The sequence below is a fragment of the Grammomys surdaster genome, unplaced genomic scaffold (assembly GCF_004785775.1).
Source record: "Grammomys surdaster isolate TR1022 unplaced genomic scaffold, NIH_TR_1.0 150, whole genome shotgun sequence".
Lineage (NCBI taxonomy): Eukaryota > Metazoa > Chordata > Mammalia > Rodentia > Muridae > Grammomys > Grammomys surdaster.
The window spans coordinates 9185763-9206158 of NW_021604608.1; the positions used below are offsets into that span (position 1 = coordinate 9185763).

The 20396-nt window shown below is 42.4% G+C and overlaps 1 protein-coding gene across 1 annotated transcript in view; it reads left to right on the top strand.

Annotated features, from left to right (window-relative positions):
• The first annotated feature begins 12859 nt into the window (after window positions 1-12859).
• Stim2 (stromal interaction molecule 2) overlaps window positions 12860-20396 on the top strand; it is a 128742-nt gene continuing 121205 nt past the window's right edge. The window contains exon 1 of the mRNA XM_028765239.1: window positions 12860-13216. Within this exon, the coding sequence (XP_028621072.1) occupies window positions 12868-13216 (349 nt within the window). The 5' untranslated portion in view covers window positions 12860-12867. The remainder of the gene's footprint in view (window positions 13217-20396) is intronic.

Sequence of the window (20396 nt, forward strand, 5' to 3'; positions counted from 1 at the left end):
AGCCTCGTGAGCACCGAGAGGATAGGAATCTGCACCACACTCAACTTAGGCAGATGGAAGGTTCAAGACAGGAACTCAAGCAGGGCAGGAACCTGGAGTTCAGGAGCTAATTCAGTGGCTGTGGAGGCTATGGAGTGCTGCTTACTGGTTTGGACATCACAGCATGCTCATCCACTTTCTTATAGCATCCAGCATCACCAGCCCAGGGGTGGCACCACCCACAATGGGCTGGGCCCTCCGCCATCAATCACTGATGTTAAAAAAAATGCCCCCCACAGCAGTAGTTCTTATCCTGTGGCTTTTGAGGCCTACAGGGTTGCCTGCAGCCTGATTTTATGGAGGTATTTTTTCAGTTGAGCCTCCCTTCTTTCTGATGACCCAGCTTGTGTCAAGTTGACATAAACCTGCCAGCACATAAGGATTTACACTCCTACATGGCTATTCAGCTTTGATCTCCCTGGGAGCACAAAAGTGAAAGATCCTTCCCAGATTCTGAGAAGCCTCGCTACCACTGAGGATTCTTTGGTTTTACAAAGACTTTGTTCTGCTTATTTCTGCTCCTGTAAGTATAAACTGCATGATCAGAAATGATCAATAGTATTACTTTGAACCCTTAGGCTTCATGCCTGTGAGGGCTCATGATTTTGCTTATGATTAAAATTCCTTCACTTCCTCTTGGTGTAGTTAACCTTTAACTTAGCGACAGCTTCCTCCGGTCATCTAAGTCTTCCTTAGAACCTCAGCTGGACTGTGGTTAGGGAGCATGCTATTTTATTACTATTAAAAAATTTTTTTTGAGGGGCTGCGTGTGTGTGATCAGTCCCTTAAACCTTGGGTGCTAGCAAGCAGCACAATGACTGTCCTTAGTAACCTATATATTAATGCCTTTGATGAATGAAAGAGATTAACTATCCCCCAGCTAAATTAAGGATCCCTAGCTGCCAGCTAGACCTCTAAATTTATTTTATGTCACTTTAAATTCTAAATTATTTTCCAGGTTAAATTTAGGGTCAGGCAAAAAAACTTTTGAGTCTGCAACATTTAGGAGGCCTTAAGGAGAATGACGGCTTCATTATTTTCACAGTCCATTAATGTCAGAGGGAGGTTTTCTTGGGGTCCTGTATAGATTGCTATCTTAGCAAGCCCTGCTCTTTATCAGTCTACAGTTTGATTGCCTATTTTTTCCAGGTGCTACCAAGTGCATAAATTTAAGAGTCCCTCCGGTCTTCAGACACTATGGGTTTAATTGTGTCCCCTCCAAATTCATATGTTAAAGTCCTAACCTTATCTCAGGATATAACCTTGTTTGATGGATGTTACTTTCCTTTCCTTTTAACAACAGCAACAAACAAACAAAAACAAATAAAAATCAAAAAAGAACAAAAGAAAGAAAGAGGGGCTGGAGAGATGGCTTAGCGGTTAAGAACACTGAGTGCTGTTCCAGAGGTTCTGTGTTCAAATCCCCACCAACCACATGGTGGCTCACAATCATCTGTAATGAGATCCAATGCCCTCTTCTGACATGTCTGAAGGCAGAGACAGTGTACTCACATATATAAAATAAATAAATCGTAAAAGAAAGAAAGAGGGAGGAAGGGGAAACAGGAGGGATGGCTCAGCAGGTAATGGGGCTTGCCCACCAAGAGTGATGATCTGAGTTTAATACTAGCACTTAATGGTTGAAGAAGCAACTTGACTCCCAAAAAGCTGTCCTCTTGACTTACACACACACACATACACAGACACACATGCACACACACACACACGCACATGCACACGCACGTGAATAAAAACACATATTTATAGCCAAATTGGAAAATAGGTTGTAAGGTTGAAGTAATTAGGTGCATCTATACTTCAATATAATATGGTGACCTTAAATTCAGAGAGAGATTTGCAGGGAGGAATGATGTAGGGGTTAGGGAAATGGCTTGATATTGGTGCCTTAGAAGCAGCGAGACATGAATTTAATTCCTCAGAACCCATACTGAAAATCTAGGCATGATGGTGTGCATGTTTGGCCTATAGGACAGACACCTGAGACTGTCCTCTGGCCTCTACACATGCCTACATAGACATGTACTTATGAACACACATACACTGAGAGAAAGAGAAATAAGGCCAATAATCTGAAGAGATAAAGAGAAGGAATTCCTACATTCAAGAGCAGAGCTCTGGGACAGACTTTGCCCTCGTCCTCAGAAGGAACCAAGGATTCTGCCTTTTTTTGATTTTGAACTTATAACCTCCACATTCTGAACCTGCAGCCCCCAGTAGTGTAAGACAATGAATTTACTGTAGTCTATGAAGGTAATTTCTAAGTGCCAGTTCGACTGGAATAAGAGATCCCTAGGTAGCTGGTAAAATCTTCTGAAGTTCTGGGTGTGCCTGTATGGGTGTTTCTGCAAGTTTTGCAGGTAACCCAGTGTCCTATTAGGGAAGAGCCACCAAACAGAGGCAAGCACACCTAAAATGGCAGAGAAGTGACTTGCTGAACCATTCTTGGGATCTGGAACTTCCAATATAAGAATTCTGGCTTTTCCAGCCTTTGGACTCAGACTGGCTTGCTTAGTCCCCAGGTTCTCAAGGTTCAGGTTGAGAAACATCATCAGCTTGCCAGACTCAAAAGCCCTCACACTTGGACTGAGCCATATTGAAAGCTTCCTGGGGCTCTAGTTTGCAGATGATCACAGTCATTTGACTTTTTAGCCTCCATAATCATGGATGTCAATTTTGTTAAGGTCTGTCTGACTGTGTATCTATAATCTGTCTATCTGTCTGTCTGTCTGTCTATCTATCTCTCTATCATCTGTCTATCGTCTATCAGCCTACCTATAACCTACTTATTCTTTCACCAACTCTTTCTCTCCTGACTAATAATCATAGTTCTAGAAGACTACTATAAACATTTAATTCATGGTCAGTGGAAAATGGACTGATTCTAAAGTTAACTTACTCCAAACTTTCCTACTTATTATTAGACATTCTCCTCAACATCTCACCTTTTAATACAAGCTACTTGATTTCTCTTAATAAACTTACTCTGGATTGTTTTAAGTTAACTAGGCTGTCTTTCCTGTTCCTTAAATATTTATTTAATGATACTTCTATGAATAGTGAAGCCCATAAATTTGTTCCTTACTGGGATAAATACTGTTTGTTTCACTTGCACCTGTCCAGTGGACAGAGAACAAGACAGGAAGGGTATGTTTGGGAGAAGTATGAATAATATCATGGCTTTAAATACAGTCTGTATGCTAATGGACTCCTAAATTTAAATCTCCAGCCTGGGCTTTTCCTCTGAACTCTAGACCTGGGTGTCTGAGTGTCCATGTGGTTTCCTTTGGGCATCTCAAATTGCGTGTATCTCCAACTGAGTGAGCAGTCTTCCTCCACCACCTGCTCTGGTTCTCAACTTGCTCTTCTTGTGGTCTTTCCTGGAGGATGACAACTCTAGTCTGCTAGCCATTCATGATACAAACTTATCTTTTACTTTTCTCTGTCACACATCATATTCAGTTGGTTCTCATGTCTTATTTAACATTTCTCAGGAGTGCCACCATTTGTCATCATTACTTCTGTCATGAATCTAGATCCCCAAGCTGTCCCCAGTGGTGCTTTAAGTAGCCTCTATCTGCCTGTCCTAATTCCTGCTGTGGAGTAAGAATTTTGATTATAAAAAAACACCTGTCACATCACTCTCCTCAGTGGTTTCCAAGCTACTTCACTGGAAGAAGCTAGAGTTCTTACTCTCTAGAAGACCTCGGTTCCTGTGAGCTCTGTCACATCCCCTGGAGCACTCATTCTCCGTTCCCTCAAACGTTCTTCCAGTGTTCCTGAATACAACTTCTGTATCTTTCTTCTAAAACAGATTGTTTGTTGGAATCCTTCCTCCGTGGATATCTCATTTTGTACAGCTTTTCTAAAAGTTCATTTACTCAAATTATGGGCAGACCTTGGTACTGCCTATGCAATGCTGCTTTTACAGGCATGGAAATTTCAAGAATTATAGGGTTACAGAAGCACCCACCAAAATTTCAAAGGAAAACCTGGCAGGCCAGACATTCCTGCAGGAAGTCCCTGGAAGGTGGTCCTTGAAGCCACGAACTCTAAGAAACAAGACTCCAAAAGACTGGAGGTACCAGGAATATGAAATGTTTACCAAAGTAAGCTACATACAATTAGTGGAATTAATGCAAGGAAGATGTAAGATACGAGTGGGAAGACTGTGTGTGTGTGTGTGTGTGTGTGTGTGTGTGTGTGTGTGCATTTTCCAACCCTGTATGGGCTCATATCAGGCTACTTCATACCCTGGATATTGGATATAGAGATACAAGTTTCAAGGTTTGTCCTACTAGGCTTTGATCATGCTTTGGTCCTATCCTTTTTCTAATTCCTCCCCTTTGTAAAGGGAACATGTTCCTTTTTCCACCATTGTATGTCTGAAGTATGCAATCTTCCTTTACATTTACAGAAACACTCAGTAAGAGTTTGCCTTAATTCTCAGGGGATATTTTCTTTTAATAAAATTTATTTCTTTATTTACTTTACAACTCAATTATCAGCCCTTCCCCTCCTCCCAGTGCCCCTCACATAAGTCCTTCCTCCGTTTCACCTTTCCCTACTAGGCACATCCTCTCCCACTGAGACCAGACAGGGTGGTCCATTTAGGGGTACAGGATCCACAAGTAGACAGGCAACAGGCTCAGGGAGAGCTCCTGCTCCAGTTGTTGGGGGACCCACATGAAGACCAAGCTGCTCATCTGCTTACTCTTGGGTTGGTCATTCAGACTCTGGGAGCCCTCCAAGGTCTATGCATGTCCTTTTGGGTCTGGGTTACCTCATTCAGGATAATATTTTCTAGTTTTGTCAATTTGCCTGTGAAATTCATGATGTACTTGTTTTTAATGGCTAAGCAGTATTCCAATGTGTAAATGAACCACATTTTCTATATCTATTCTTCAGTTAAGGGACATATAGGTTTGTTGGGAATTGGTTCTAATGCTTTGTCTTAATTTGACTCCCAAAAGCGTGGCTTCCAGACACTGAGGGTCCCTGTCTCCAGCTGGCTTGGATTGGTAATAAAGAATTGCTGAACAGCTAATGGCTGGGCAGAGAAATGGAGGTAGGAATTTTAGATTGCTCAGGCAAGGGACTGAGGTGAGAGGGAGAAGAGAAGGAGAATCAGCACGACTTGGAGGCAGAGGGATGAGATTTAAGAGCTAGAGGGGAGTGTATGCTAGCCATAGGAATGTTTAGAAGTACCCAACCATTGAGCTAGTCAAGGCATATCAAAATTAGCTGGTGTGCGTGTGTGTGTGTGTGTGTGTGTGTGTGTGTGTGTGTGTATGTGTTTCATTCATGAATCCAGAGCTCTTGGACAGGTGCAGCATGCTCATGACCTGCTGGGAGTCAAAGCAGATTAACTATTCACTGCTTTATAGGTTGTTTCTAGTTTCTGGCTATTTTGAATGAGGCTACTATGCACATAGTTGAGCAAGTGTCCTTGTGAGATGTTGGAGCATCTTTTGGGTGTATACTCAGGAGTGGGATAGCTAGGTCTTCAGGTATAACTATTCCCAATCTTCTGAGAAACTGCCAAATTGATTTCCAGAGTGCTTGTACAAGTTTGCACTCCCACCAGCAATGGAGGAGTGTTCCCCTTGCTCAACATCTTCACCAGAGTGTGCTGTCACTTGACTTAAAAAAAAAATCTTAGCCACTCGGATTGGTGTAAGGTGGAATCTCAGAATTGTTTTGATTTCCATTTCTCTGATGACTAAGGATGTTGAACATTTCTTTAGGTGCTTCTCAGCCATTTGAGATTCCTCTGTTGAGAATTCTCTGTTTAGCTCTGTACTCCATTTTAGAAACTGGATTATTTGGATTATTTGGATTATTTTTTTGAGAAATGGTGGAACTTTTGAGGCTCTAAGCCTTGGAAGTGGATTAAATGCATTGAGGGATTGTCTTAGTTAGGGTTACTATTGCTATAGTGAAACACCATGACTAAAAGCAACTTGGAGAGGAAAGGGTTTATTAGCTTCATCACTGCTCATCATTGAAGGAAGTCAGAACAGGAACTCAAACAATGCAGGAACCTGTAGGCAGGGGCTGATGCAGAGATTATGGAGGGTGCCGCTTATTGGCTTTCTTCTCACGGCTTGCTCAACCTAATTTCTTACAGAACCCAGGACCATCAGCCCAGAATGGCACTACCCACACTAGCCTTCCCACATCAGTCACTAATTAAGAAATGCCCTATAGCCTGATCTTATGGAGTCATTTTTAAAATCGAGGTACCCCCTCTCAGATTGGACTCTAACTCATGTCAAGTTTGTATAAAACTAGCCAACACAGGGATAGACAATGTGTTTTTGAGGACCAAAACATATATGTTTGGCTTTAAATATGAAATATCTCCAATAATCTTATGTGTTGAAGGATTTTTCTCCAGGTTTTGGCACTATTTGGGGATGTGACAGAAACTTTAAAAGGTAGGGTCCACCTAGAGGAAGTAGGTCATGGCCTTCAAAGTTACATCTTTGGTCTGACCCATTCTCTCCGCTTCTGGGCTGCCATGGTGTGAACATGGCTTCACCATATCCTTACCATTATCCCAGAAAACATGGAGACAGCTTACCATGAACAGTAACTTCTGGAATCATGGGCCAAACAGATCTTTCCTCCTGTATGTTGCACTTTTAAGTTTAAGGTTATCCATTATCAATAAATTGAATTATGTTTCTGTGTCTCTCTTCATTTGCTCTCTATTTGGTGCTGCGATTAACACTTGGGAATCTTAGATCACAACATAGAAATCAATGCTTATGTTGTGTTTGAGCAAAGCATGTTGAATGCTAGGATTTCTTTGGTGGCCATGGCCAGAATGTTGTGATGTTCTATATGTCCCATGTTACTTTGGGACATGTCCTTATGTTTTAGATCTCTAGTCATTTTTCCCCGAGCTATCATTTTTGATACAGGAGTGGTAGGCTCTGCTGGGAAGCTGTAGGCTGCGGGTGGACAGCTGGGGAGGCGTGTTGGCTTCCATTCACTTGCTGGCTCAGCTCATGCGCGGCTAATGTTGCTACTGCTCTGGGATCTGGCTTCCCCGATGCCAAGAGAGAAAGGTGGAAGGAATTGAAGAGTATGAGGATTTCGTGTCTCCGTTAGGAGTATTTAGATGATGGGTTATGGGAACTTCAGTTTTCTCCCAACTTTTTATGTTCTTTCAAAACATGGGGGGCTCCAAAGTCCTCCCTGGGGACACCGTGAGAGAAGCACCAGCCAGTGGTCTTTGTTGCAAATTGTTGTTAGCTCCTTAATTTTCTGCCTTTTTCAGTTTTATGTCTCCTTTATTTCCATTTTGACTCTTTTGTCCATTAAATTTTTATTACTTTTATGTGTATGTGTGTATACTTGTATGAGTTCATGTATACCACATGTGTGCAGGTGCCTGCAGAGGACAGAGAGGGCGATCTGATCCTCTGGAACTGGAGTTGCACATGATTGTAAGCTGCCACATGGGTGCTGGGAACCAGATCCTAGAGCAGTATATTAACCACTAGCCACCTCTTCAGCCTGGCTTTTATCCATTTTGAAGTGAGTTTTATTCTGAGGTGAGATAATGGACTACTTTTGTCCGTGTGCATGTGGAAATCCAGATTTTCAACACCATCAATTTAGCAGATCATTCTCCCTCCCCCCATTTGTGTGTTCCTGATACTTGTTGACAATTCATTGACAATAAATAGTTGGATTTACTTCTAGGCTTTCTGTCTATCCCACTAGTTAATGTGTCTGCTTTGATGGCAGCACCGTGCATTTTGATTACCCAAGTTTTCAAATATATATTATAATCAGGGAAGGCTATGGCTTTAGATTTGTTCTTTTTTGTACAAGATTGCTTTAGCCATTTGGCTTCTTCCCTGGTTCCATACAAATTTTAGAATTGTTTTTTCTGTTTCTGAGAAAGAAAATACCGGAACTTTGGTAACAATTGCAATAAGTCTATAGATCTCTTTGGGGAGTGGGAATATTTTAGTCTTTGCACGGGCTGTCTTTCCATATAACTGTGTCCTCACATGTTCTTTGAGAAGCACTACACACTTTTCAGTGTAGAGGTCTTTCATATCCTTGGTTACTAGTAAATATTCTATTTAATTTTTGGTGCCATTAAGATGGGGTTGTTTTCTTAATTTATTACATCAATACTTTGTTGTTTTAATTTTGATATGTTGTTTTGTAGCCTGTGACTTCACTAATTTTTTTCTTGAACAAACTTTGGTGGGTTATAAACTCAGTGTATGTGTGTGTATGTTGTGGGGATTGAACCCAGAGCCTGTGCATGAGAAACACACATTCTATCACTCAGTTACTTCTTCAGTCCTCACGCTAGGAACACGATTGGTGCCCTAAACCCACAGAAGGATACTTTGTCTAATGTTTACATTTTACCACTCCAATCTTGTCTGCCTTTTATGCAAATTAAGGATCAGAAGGCATGTGAATTAGATGCTTGGTCTCTCTCTGTGTCTCTATCTCTTGTCTTTGTCTGTCTGTCTGTCTGTCTGTCTGTCTGTCTGTCTTTCCTGTAGCCTACACTGACCTTGAATTTCTCAATCTCCACTCTCTACCACCTCATTCCTGTATTCTTGCTGTGCACTGCCACCTGCACCCAGAAGCATGGCTTCTTGCATTTTACATAAATATTTTTGCACCCGAGTTACTTTTTCCGGTCTCACCTGCTATCAGATACACTTGGGAGAGTTCGAGCCCTGTGTTATCTCTTGCATAATTGCCCCGCCCACCGTCTGAAGCGCTGGTATTCTAGCTTGCACCATTATTTGAATCACTGGTAACGTTTCAGCTATGACTTTTTTACTTTTCTCTTCATCCAGTTTCACTCGTACAGGAAACGCCAATACCGTTCCTACCACAGGCACTAGAACTTATCAGAGACATCAACACCGCTCACATAACACTTCAAATTAACCAGTTACAGAGCAAACTTATTTTGATTAGTCACAAAACACTGATCCACTTGGCTTTAGTGGGTAAATTTGACTTTCTTTTGTGAACTGGCTTTAGAAAAGTTTCTTTCCTCCACTCCCAGAGAAAGATGGAAAGGTTTTCCACCCTCAGTAAGCTGGGTGAGGCATCATCTGTTCATACTGGATTGAGGTAGCAAGTGAACAACTTTCACTACTCCCACCCCTCCTCTCCCCTTTTAGTGCTTTAATGTACTCCACGACTTGAAGACTATACTCATATTTGGTAACTTTCATTGCTTCTATCTTGAAACCCTATTAGCTGTTATCACTTTGAGTATTTCAAAGTTCTCAGGATCTTAATTTCCTGGGAAGCTATGAAAGTGGCCCAGTTCATAACTGGGTTTCCCCAAAGAGGACTCTTTCTTGCATTTCCCCAGGAGATATCTAAGAAGGGCAAGTAAAGAGCACTTGCCCATGATGCTCCTCTACCCTGATGTGGCAGGACACCCCCCGCCCCGACCCCCCCCACCCTTGGGGTCACAGTCAGGCTGGGGAAGCTGTGGGCAGGCCAGACCTCAGTCGGAATTCCCCTGGGTGATACTTTCATCCCGCCCCACGCCCACAGCGCTCCTTCCTCGAGCCACTGCGCCCGCCAACGCGGTGATGTCATCACCCGGGTGTCGGGCGCGCGCGAACCGTCCGCCCACGGGACCCCGGCGCGCTCTGTGCCAGAGTCGCGCACCTGTGGCGGCCGCCAGTGTCCGTGGGCATGCGCGTTGCTGCGGGGAGGCTCCGGAGCTCGGAAGCAGAGATCCGGTTCTCCTAGTTGGAGCCCGAGGCAGGCTGTGTAGGCTGTGGGGGAGTAAGGGTAGAGGATGAGGAGGGTTTGCTCCAAGGATGGGGAGGAGCCAGTGCAATGCTTCTGCTTTGGGCGTGAACTGAGAGTTGAGCTCATCTGCCGAATCGAACAGCCAAGGCAAAGTGCGACGCGTTTAATCCTAACATAGGAGCACGTTTAGCAATACACGCCCAGAGCCTGAGGCCAGAGTCACTAAGTACAAAGCACCTGGGTGCCAGGCATCCAGGGAAGACTTTCTTTGTTACTATTTTTTCCACTCCGCTGCAACCACCAATAATTCTGTGGTGCAGGTATAATTGGGTTCCTAATTAACTTGCCTACGCGTCACACTGAAAAGACAGTGTTGAGGTTTCTACGAGGTTGGTCTGATAACAAAGTTCAAAGCTGACCACCAGACGCTTGAAGTCAAGACTGTTAAAACAAGACCATGAACACATTCTGCAAATATATGGCAAGAAGGAGGCTGGGCTGTAGAAGTAGGGTGGCCTTCGAGGGAAAGGGGTTTCAGGAAGATTTTGATGGAATTTGGCAAGAGAAGTGACAGGCAGAAAACTCTAAGTTACTAGGGAAAGGAAAGGGAACCTGGGAAGGGGACATAATTATCATCCCTCAAGCCCGATGTTTATGTGTGGCTTGCAAGTGTAATTCTGTATCTGTAATTCTAGCGATGGGATTTTTTTTTTCTTTTTCAAAATAATGGACTTGCTCTTGCCTGTTACCTAGGCCTATGCTATGATGCACCGGGACAGCATACCCTTCTGGGTAACAGTGTGCACCACGGCTGCTCAGTCAGAAACTTAGGTACCCATAAAACAGAGGATTTATTCTAATAAGATAGAGGATTTATTCTAGTAAGATAGAGGCTTTATTCTAGCCCGTGTCCACCCGAGAGAGGCCTATATAATGAATGCTGATTCCTTATCTGTGGCTTCACTAGAGAGAAATAAACATGTATGACTCTGAATCCACTACTGTGTTTTAGTGCCTGCGTCCTGCCTTTGAAAGCAATCGTAGAAGCTCGGGCCCAGTGGATTGCTAACTTTTACTGGATTTATATTGTTATTGCTGTAACACAGTTTGCATTACCCACTTTAGTAACTGATTCCATGTCATAAACCTTGTAAGAACCTATAAGTATTTAATAGACATAAATGTTTTTCTGCCATCCAAGATGATAAAAGTTCCCTAGGAAAGGACTGTTAGCAATCTTATAGCTTCAAGTTCTGACTTGACATTTTCAAGTGTTTCTTAGTCGGCTGAATATAATACTCCACCGTATAATACTTTGCTTGGCATACAATAGGTGTTCAGTAAATATTGATGAATTAAATGATGCCTCCTGTAGAGTAGGAAACGAGCTTGTTTACTTCCTGGTTTTCTGGTGCCTAGCAGTATCTACTCAGCAAACACACGACTTCACTGCCTTTAAGCAAGCAAAATGGAATCTTACTGTTGCCCTGTAAGAACTGCCCTACCAATGCTCCTAAGAAGAATATCATCAAGAAATGATTGTGGTTGATTAGCCTCATTATTCCTGATTCTTTCCGGCACTGTGTATCTGCCTCTTCCACTATGAGTGATATCTGAAGTTCTTTTGGTCAGGCTTCCTAAGGAATTGTTTTCAAGGCTAATTTGACTTCTTGATTTCTAGAACAAAATAATCTAAACTCCAAGCCAACAGCGAAACCCAACAGTAGCCAGACCTATGTTCTTAACAATCCTAGCTACAAGATCTTAAATATGTGTGTGTGTTCAACACTTCCTTTTCCATTTCAAAGGTTTTCCGAAGAAATACTTTGATATGAGTCTCTGAGGTATGTAGCTCGCGTTTGAGTGCCATTCACACAATTAAAACAAAACAAAATTTAAAAGAGCAAACAACAATAACAACAACATAGTTCCAATGCAATGATGTCAATTACTTGGATAAAATAGATTCTGGTTCTTTCCCTCTTTTAGACCAATTAAACCTGTCTGGAGCAGAATTGCAAGAGAACGCACAAAACTGTGCTTCATTGCAGATAAGCAAAATGGTCAAGTCTATGTTGTAGTTGGAGCAACCTGTTCAGCTGGCAGAGTCTATAGAAGGCGTGGGATGTGAGCAGAGTGGCAGTGACTGCCCGCAATGTCAGCGCGGAGAATAGTAAAAAGCTAGAACAAATCATTCGAACATTTCCATTCAGTAGTTGATAAATGGGGCCATGTCCATTTATTAGCTTTGGGCTGGTGGGTTAAGCTATTTTAACATTTCAGGGCTTGGATTTCCTCACTTGTAAAATGGCGATGAGAAGGATGAGTTACACTATGCCGCTCTAAATTGCTTAGAGAAACTCCTAGCACTCAGGCACAAGGTAAGCGCTTTGCCAAATGTTTGTCAAGTAAATACAACGTTAAGCTGGGTTACCCTCTGCTTCTACAAAGCTGGCAACTGGTAAGCCCCACCAACATCCAAGTTGGGGGGGGGGGTGCACTGTTTCCTACTGCAAGGTTTTTCTGACCCATGGGGTAAAGCACTCAGAGGATCTGCGACGTCGACACGCTTTATCCAGGTTCCCAGGCTGCCCATCATCTGATGACAGCGTGGGCGAGACACGCGCCTTCCTCCCGCTCAGGTTCTTTGGCTCTGAAAGCACCGCCTAGGCGGCTGTCCTCGCACCCCGCCTACCAGCCTGGGAACGCCTCTAGGGGCGGGGCCTAGGACCGCGCACGCGCAGTACCACCGCATCGCGCCTGCGCCGTGGCGGGGCTGAGGGAGGCGGGGGATTGGTATGAGAGCTTGTGTGTGAGGGGAGGGAGGTGTCCGGGCCGAGCGTGGTACTACGGCGGGCGCGGGCCGGAGGGGGCGGGGGGATGCGCCGCGGCGGCGGCGCGGGCGCTGGGCTGGGGCTTGGCCGCGCCAGAGCAGCGGATCCCGGTGTCGCCGCGGCAGCTGCGCGGGTGTCGCGCCGGGTCGGAAGACGCCGTACCACTGCGCTCCCCACTTTTTTTTTTTTTTTTTAATAACCGGAACCAATGAACGCGGCGGGGAACCGAGCTCCGCGGGCCGCCGGTGAAGGGAGCGGGTTAGCACCCGGCGGGAGTCCGCTTCCGAGGCGGCGGGGCCCCGGGCAGCTGGCGGCGAGCGAGTGCCCGGCGGCTCCTGTGAGCGCTCCTCCTTCCGCGGCACCCGGCCGGGCCTTGGGCCGCCCTCCCCGGCGGCGCTGGGCAGCAGTGCTGCTCTTCGGGCTGTTGGTGGCCGGCGTGGCGGACGGATGCGACCTGGTGCCCCGGCACCTCCGCGGGCGGCGCGCGTCGGGATCGGCCGGAGCGGCTGCGTCTCCTTCGGCTGCGGCTGCGGGCGAGCGCCAGGCGCTGCTGACAGGTGAGGCCCGCGCGGCGACCGGCAGGCTTGGCGGGACTCCCGGCAGGACCCCATCCCTGAGGGGGCGCCTCGCGGTTGCCGTGGCGCCAGTCGTCGCACTTCGGACGCCTTCCTAGTCCACCGACTGGCGCCTCTACTGTGGGCGAACCCTTTAGTTAGCTCCTGCGAGCTTCCCAGCTGAGCAATGCAGTGGTTTCTCTTTCGTGCTGTCGAAGGGGCCATTGGGGTCTGTAGGGGACTGGGCTCCCTTCCCCTCTTCCCAAAGCTGCCGGATAAAGTAGGCGGCGGCGGCAGCAGTAGCAGCAGCAGTAGCAGCAATGCGGTATGGAGTTGGCCTCTGCTGCCTTTGCAAAGGCAGCTGGCAGCTTCTTACCGATTGAGAGCCCGGCTGAGTGTCCTGTCCCAGGGGAAGCTGCTGAAGAGATTCTTTGAGAGCCACAGCACCCAGTGGCACTAGTAGTTCTGTATCAGTATGAAGAAACGTCAAAGTCTGGTGTGTTTTTGTGGAGTCCTTGGCCGTTTTAAGAGATGGAAAGTATATGCTGTTTGAGAGCATCACTGGGTGACAAAGGGTGCAGAAAGCGCAGCAGGTAACCAGAAACACACCACAAAATTTACCAAGTGCAGGATATCTGTGACGTGGATTTGGGGCAGCATAGTTCCGATGGAGTACACCAGTATCTTTTAAAATACAGAATGTTCTAGCAGTTACTGAAAACTTGCAAATACGTTTGGTAAGGTTAAGTAGAAAATTGTATGCTTTTAAAGCCTTCATTGTCTTATATAACTGATCTGGTGTGGTTTAAGCAATGATGTTAAGGTCCTGAAATGATTTCCTGGGGCAAAGTGGTGGAGCTAAAGTAACTTATTTTTCTTCCTGCCGTGTTTATTTTTAAGGTAGATCTCTAGGTTTTCTGGACGAATAGCAAGATTAAAGAGGAATAAGATGATTCACTGTTAATTTAGCTATAGTGGTAGCCCAACAGGCGTCTAGTAGTCACTAACAGCTGCTCGGGAAAGTGTTCAGGAGTCTTTAGATCTAAGCAGCTTTCTTCTGAGTTCTGTGACAGGCTATTTCCTGTTGCAGAGAGAAGAAGGATGTTGGTAAGCGTTGTGAGGCACTTTGGAAGTTGGAAAGGGTATATAGAACGTAGTGATCAACTTACTTAAGGTACTCAAAAACCTTACCAGATCCTGCTCAGTTGAAATAGGCAATTCATCACTGGTTGCCTTGGATAAACAATTACAGAATGATCTTTAGGGACATAGTATGTGGGGAGGGATATATTGGATGGTTTCATGCTCAAATAGTTATTTTCTAATAAAACTATGGCAAGTGTAGAAGGCAACAGTGATAAACTAGTTCAGTAGGCGTGTAGGATGAAGGCCATTGTCTCCCCCAGGAGTGAGACAGAATTACTTTGGCTTCTAAGAAATATAGTAGTGTGGGGTTTTTGTTTTTTGTTTTTTTGGCAGAAATGTTTGATTAGTAGATAATTACATAATGCCTTAACAAATGTGATTGGCAGAAAGGCAAGTGATCTAGAACCTTGGTGTTTATTGACTATTCTAGCAAGTATGTTATACTGAGAACATCAAGAAATAAGCGCAGATGGAATTTTAATAAGCTGTAGCCTTTTTAATTTTCTCTGTAGTTATTTATGGCACAGTTGAAAAGACAGGGTGATTCTTGGTGGGAAAAAATCTTCATACTAAATGATGCTGTGCTGTAGTGCTTTTAAGTTAATTTGCTGAATGTTGACCTCAGGATTATTTCTGTTGAACTCAAGTTTTTTTCCTTATGTTCAAATATTAATTTATAAAAGTTAAATGTTTCCACTTAAAGTTTCAAATTGTACAGCTACACAGTATCTAAATTGAATAATAGAATTTTAATAAGTTTATGAAAATACAGTCAGTAGGGCTGGTGTTTAGGGAAATGTAGATTGAAAAATCACTTGTGAAATAAGAATGTGTTGAAAATTGCTGTTGTATGGCCTCTATAGGGCCCTTTCTCATTTAATAGTTTTTGTGGGTAGTTCTCTTTTATGGTTCCATTTGTTTTATTAAACGTGAGACATAGATGGACGGTGATACTTTACACTTCAGGAAGTGGAGCCACACACAAACCCTGTTACATTCCAGACTGTGTTAATGGGTAGATGCAGGCGTGAGCATATGAGAAAAATATTTTATGTGGATTTTGAAATTTGAAAACTTGTGAAAGACCTGAGAGAAAATTTTTCTCTGTGGTTACCTGTGAAAGTGATTGTGTTACTGTTGGCATGTTTAATAGTTTCATGAATTGACAGCTACCCCATTCTCTGTTTTCCTCTCCAGATTAGTATTTTTAATACTTAACCATTAGGAACGTCTGAGGAATTTGTTCTTCATTAATACAGTCTAGAATACACCTTTTCATTGAAGCTTACCTCCCAAAGGTTTTATGTTGGTGTATTTTAAGAATAAATTGTCTTTAACTCTGGCTTGTTCAAAAAAAAGTATTCTTGCAGAGATAGGCAGGGAAACCATCAAAATCAATAGATCCATTGTTTTAATGTTGTAGTTATGTAGGACCAATATTTATAATGTTACGTAGTAAAACATTAAACTGTATGCATATGCACGTATATATTTCTAGTTAAACAAGTAATTCTCATGATTGAAACCTAATTCAAATTAAAAATTAATGGCTGGAAGCAGACAGATTGTACTCTAAATCAGTACTTTTGAAAACTTTTTTTGTTTAACATAAACAGCATTAATGAATTGATCCAGTGGAGAGTGGTTGAGCTCATCAAAATATTGAAATAATGGTTTTTGAGAAATCATGGAAGGGCAAAAGTACTCAAGCTTTCTCTCTGCGCCCTCACTCTGTCTCTGCATATATATGTATATGCAGAAAGCTGAGTTTGGGAAAATATGTAGAATTACTGAACACTATTTTTTTTACACATACACACACACAGCTAATTGTTTCAGAATTTTTAAACAACCAACATTAACTTTAAAATATTCTATATTTTTTAATCAATTAGAGTAACATTCTTTAGTGCTTATATAAATATTTTACCTTAAGATTTTTATCACTTCACCTATTTGGTATATTATTGGAGTATAAAATGAAAATCGTAAGTATGTCTTTTAGATGTATAAAATCTGAACAAAACTCACTGTTCTTAGTTTAAAGTATAATACCATTTTCAAGGGCCACTTTATCCAGAAGTATTAAAAACACTTCTGCTGTGAGGCTTTCACTAATTTAGTTGGGAATTTTCCAGGTTATCGTTGGGAAAATATTAATAAAAATTTAATAAAAGTTAAATTTTTACTAATAATTTTATTTATAATTTGGGAAAATATTAATAAAGTATTAATTTTAATTGTCACTCACCCCGCACTCTCAAGACTTATCCAGCAGACACTGCTTTATTAATGTCACTTTCGAATGGTTGGCTGGAGTGTGCTGTACGTATGCCACATTGAGTCATGCCTGTGCGGGTGTTTACATTGCGACAGCAGACTGTGTTTTCCAGAACCTTCTTTTGATGCCTTCCTGCTGTTTGGTTTTCTTCTGCAGTCCTTTGCTATTGTTGCGTTTACATGGTATTGTCAGCCACATGACTAAAGAACCTGCTTCTATCTATTTGAGCTTCATCTGTTCTGCATGTTTAGCACTATCTGTATGTTTGTCTAGAAACATCCCATTTCTTATGACTCTTTATAAGACTTTCAGGAGTCCCACTGGTCACTGCTGATGAACTCATAGCACAGGAAAACTCAGAAGTGGCAATTGGAAGTGAAGGTTTAAGATTTAGTTTTCCTTGATACGAAAAGGATAAACATAGAGATAATTTGCTGAGGGTTTAATTTGTGTTTGGGTTAATGTTTTTAAGTTCATTTAGACTTATATGAAACTGTATCAACCATTTTGGATATGGGGTAGTCATTTTAATACGATGTGAATACTTTCAGAGATATGCTTGGAGTTATGTATTTATGCATATAGTAATTAAGTTATAGAGTGATTAAGTGAACGTTAAAATAGCAACTAATAATAATTAACAAGCCACTTTTGATGTTCATTAGTTTGGACCAAGTTAGGAACTAACTAGGTGATTATTTTTAATTTGATATGTTTTATCAGCCAAACAATTATTGAATACATGGAAGAGATAGCAAACTAGGAATATGAACAAATAAAAGAAGAGTAGAACCCGAGTCTGCCCGTGGGGAACTCTGACTAGCACAGGCCGGGTAGTAACAGTTACATTAACTAAACTATTACTGGGTACCATACTGTGCTAACTGCTTTCCATGAATCAGTGGGTTTAGATGTAAGGCTAAGCCTGACAGAGCATTACCTTTATAGAAGACATGAGAAAATGAATGCCTTATGATCTCAGGCATCTTGTCCAAGATTTCATGTTATGTGTTGGACTTGGTTTCTCTGATTCTAAAGCTTTGCCTTTTTTCAGCTTATATATTGTATGTGCTTATACATATAAACAAGGCGAGCCCAACGTTGAGTAGCAGAATAATGGAGCCCAAACTCTGGGGAAAGAGGCTTCTGTAGAGTTTGAGGCAGACCTAGGTATGTGTACTTCATGTAGAGGTGAATGAAAGAGTCTTCCAGGAGAGGCAGATATAAGAATAAGGAGGAAGGTAATGTCTTCAGAGGTATGCCTAGTGTGTGTAGAGGAAATCTAAAATTGGATTTCTTAGCCACATGCTAGGCAATATGGGAAGCCACAAGAAAACTTTAGTAAAAATTTCTTGGCACATTGATTTTGCTGGTTAACTTGGGAAATGAAATAAAAAATTTATTTTATAATTGAAAACATAAAATACTAAATGTGTACACTGGAAAATGTAAATTTAATTTTCTTTTGGGCGTATCCGAAGACATTTTGGATAACTCGAGAGTTTTGTTTATAAACTGTGTCTTCTATCCTGTCATCAGGAAGGAGAGGACTTGTGGTGTCTGAGCATGAGAATGACTTGTGTTTGAGCGAGGGAGTTTTGGGTGGGTGGGTAAGCAGACGAGGGTGGGAAGGAGGCAGTTAGCAAGCAGTACAGGAGGAGAGGACTCGAGGGTTTAAGCTGTATAGTGACTGAAAGCAAGTTTTAGAAAGCTGGTTTCTTAGACAAGACCCTGGCTATTATCTTTTAATCTCACTTAGAATGGCTTAAAACCTTCCAGAAGAAATGTGGCATCTTTTTTTTCCCCTTCAAGTATGCCTATTTATCACAACAAAATTAGGTATTTGTATGATTTAGCTTCCATGATGATTTACAAAGTCATTAACAACAAACCATCACAAATATACTGTCTGATAAACCAAAAACCTGATAGCTAAAGATATTATCTTATGTTTATATAAAGCCATTTATTCTGTGTTTCAGTGTGCATGTTTCTTCTATATTAAAGGGTGACTGTCCAGATTGAGCTTATACCATATATTAGCGTGTTCTCTCCTGTTTGGAGATCTCCAGTGTCCTCTGTGAGCAACAGTCTTCTGAGGACTGGCCTATTATTTGTTTCAAAAACACCCGTTGAATTTCCTGTGTGAGCTTCCAGCCTGGTTTGAGTTGATCTCTAACACCAAACATAAGTGGGTTGTTTTTGCTGTCTCAGTTTTGCTCTCAGCATCTGAAGAATTTTTTTTGTGCTCAGTCTTTCTTGACACTTTCTAGTCTGACTTCCAGTAAATATTTCCCTTGACTGGTTTCTTTGTTGCTGATTTTAAGGATGGGTCTCTGCTAAATCACAGTTCTCAATCTTGTGTTCTTCAAGCTGAGCATTTCCTCCTCAGAGAACTTCATTACTAGGAAAGTTCTACTGGGGTAGGGAACCCCAGGCCAATGATTGATTTAACTTTTGGCTTTATTTCATTTGGCCCTTGCAGTGTAACTGCACAGCCATCATGGGTACTAACCCAGAATACTTTTCTTCCAGCTAGGCTTTGTCAGTCATGTAACTTTCAGAGAACTAACTTAGATTAAGGCGAAAGGGAGTTGCAGGATGTTAATAGTGAGGATTGAGTGTTCTTTTCTTAAAGGCAGTGGTAACCACCTTTCTCCAGTCCAGCTTCTCCCACAGGCCCAGGGAAACTCCAAGCCTGACAAGAAGTTTACTGGGATGGGCTGCTGAGTGCTGTTTACATGTGAGCTGGTCTTTATGTGCACTGCAGATCTTGTGTGTGAGCTGGTCTTTATGTGCACTGCAGATCTTGCGTGTGAGCTGGTCTTTCTGTGTGCTGCAGATCTCGAGTGTGAGCTGGTCTTTATGTGTGCTGCAGATCTTGGCCTCTGTGCAACTGTTTGGCCTCCAGTTATTTTCACTTTCTCTGCTTCTCTCTGATCTTCTTGAACTTCGCAGTATGTAAGTGAAACACTTCAAAAACTCTTAGTGAGTTAAGTGCTGGGTTTTTAGTTTAAAAAAATGCTAGCAGTGTATCTCCTATTTACTTGATTTCTTAGTATTAATAATCTCCTTAAAGAATCTTTGGAATAAGGACAATCAATGATTTGTATTTGTCAAGTGATTTTCAGTGCTTGAGGTTTGTTCTTTCTTTCTTTGACAGGGTCTTACTATGCAGCTTAACTGAGTCTTTCATTAGGCTAGTCTTGAAGTACAGATGCTCTTTTAATCATCCTGCCTCCACCTTCCTAGTTGGTTACAGGCATGTGGGGTGACTGTGCCCGCCCCTCTTGTGAAGTTTTCATCTGCTAGTCAACATAGTTTACACTTTGCAGACCCATGTTTTCTTTCCTCCAGTGTTTCTCGTTCCTTTTAATACCACCCAATGCTGAGTCCCAAGATGATCTTGATTCACCCCTTTATTCTCTACCAGTAAACATCTGACCTTTTCCATTAAAGGCATGTGTCCTTCGCCATCTTGGAGGTCTTCTGCTTTGCCGCATGTATTCATTGTATTAACCTTTGCTGCTTTCTTCTTGCTTCTAATTAAATTTTATATTTTGGGTTTTTAAATCGCAGTGATAGGTACCCTATATTTTTGGACTTTGCATTTGTGAATTTGTTGTCTGATGTGCATTCAGGCCTTAGGTTTGTGAGGACCGGTCTGAGGAAGAACTAAGGGGGGTTAAAGGAAAAAGCCAGATGGGCATTTGCATATAATTTCAAACACTATTTAACTACTGTCGTGTGGTAGCC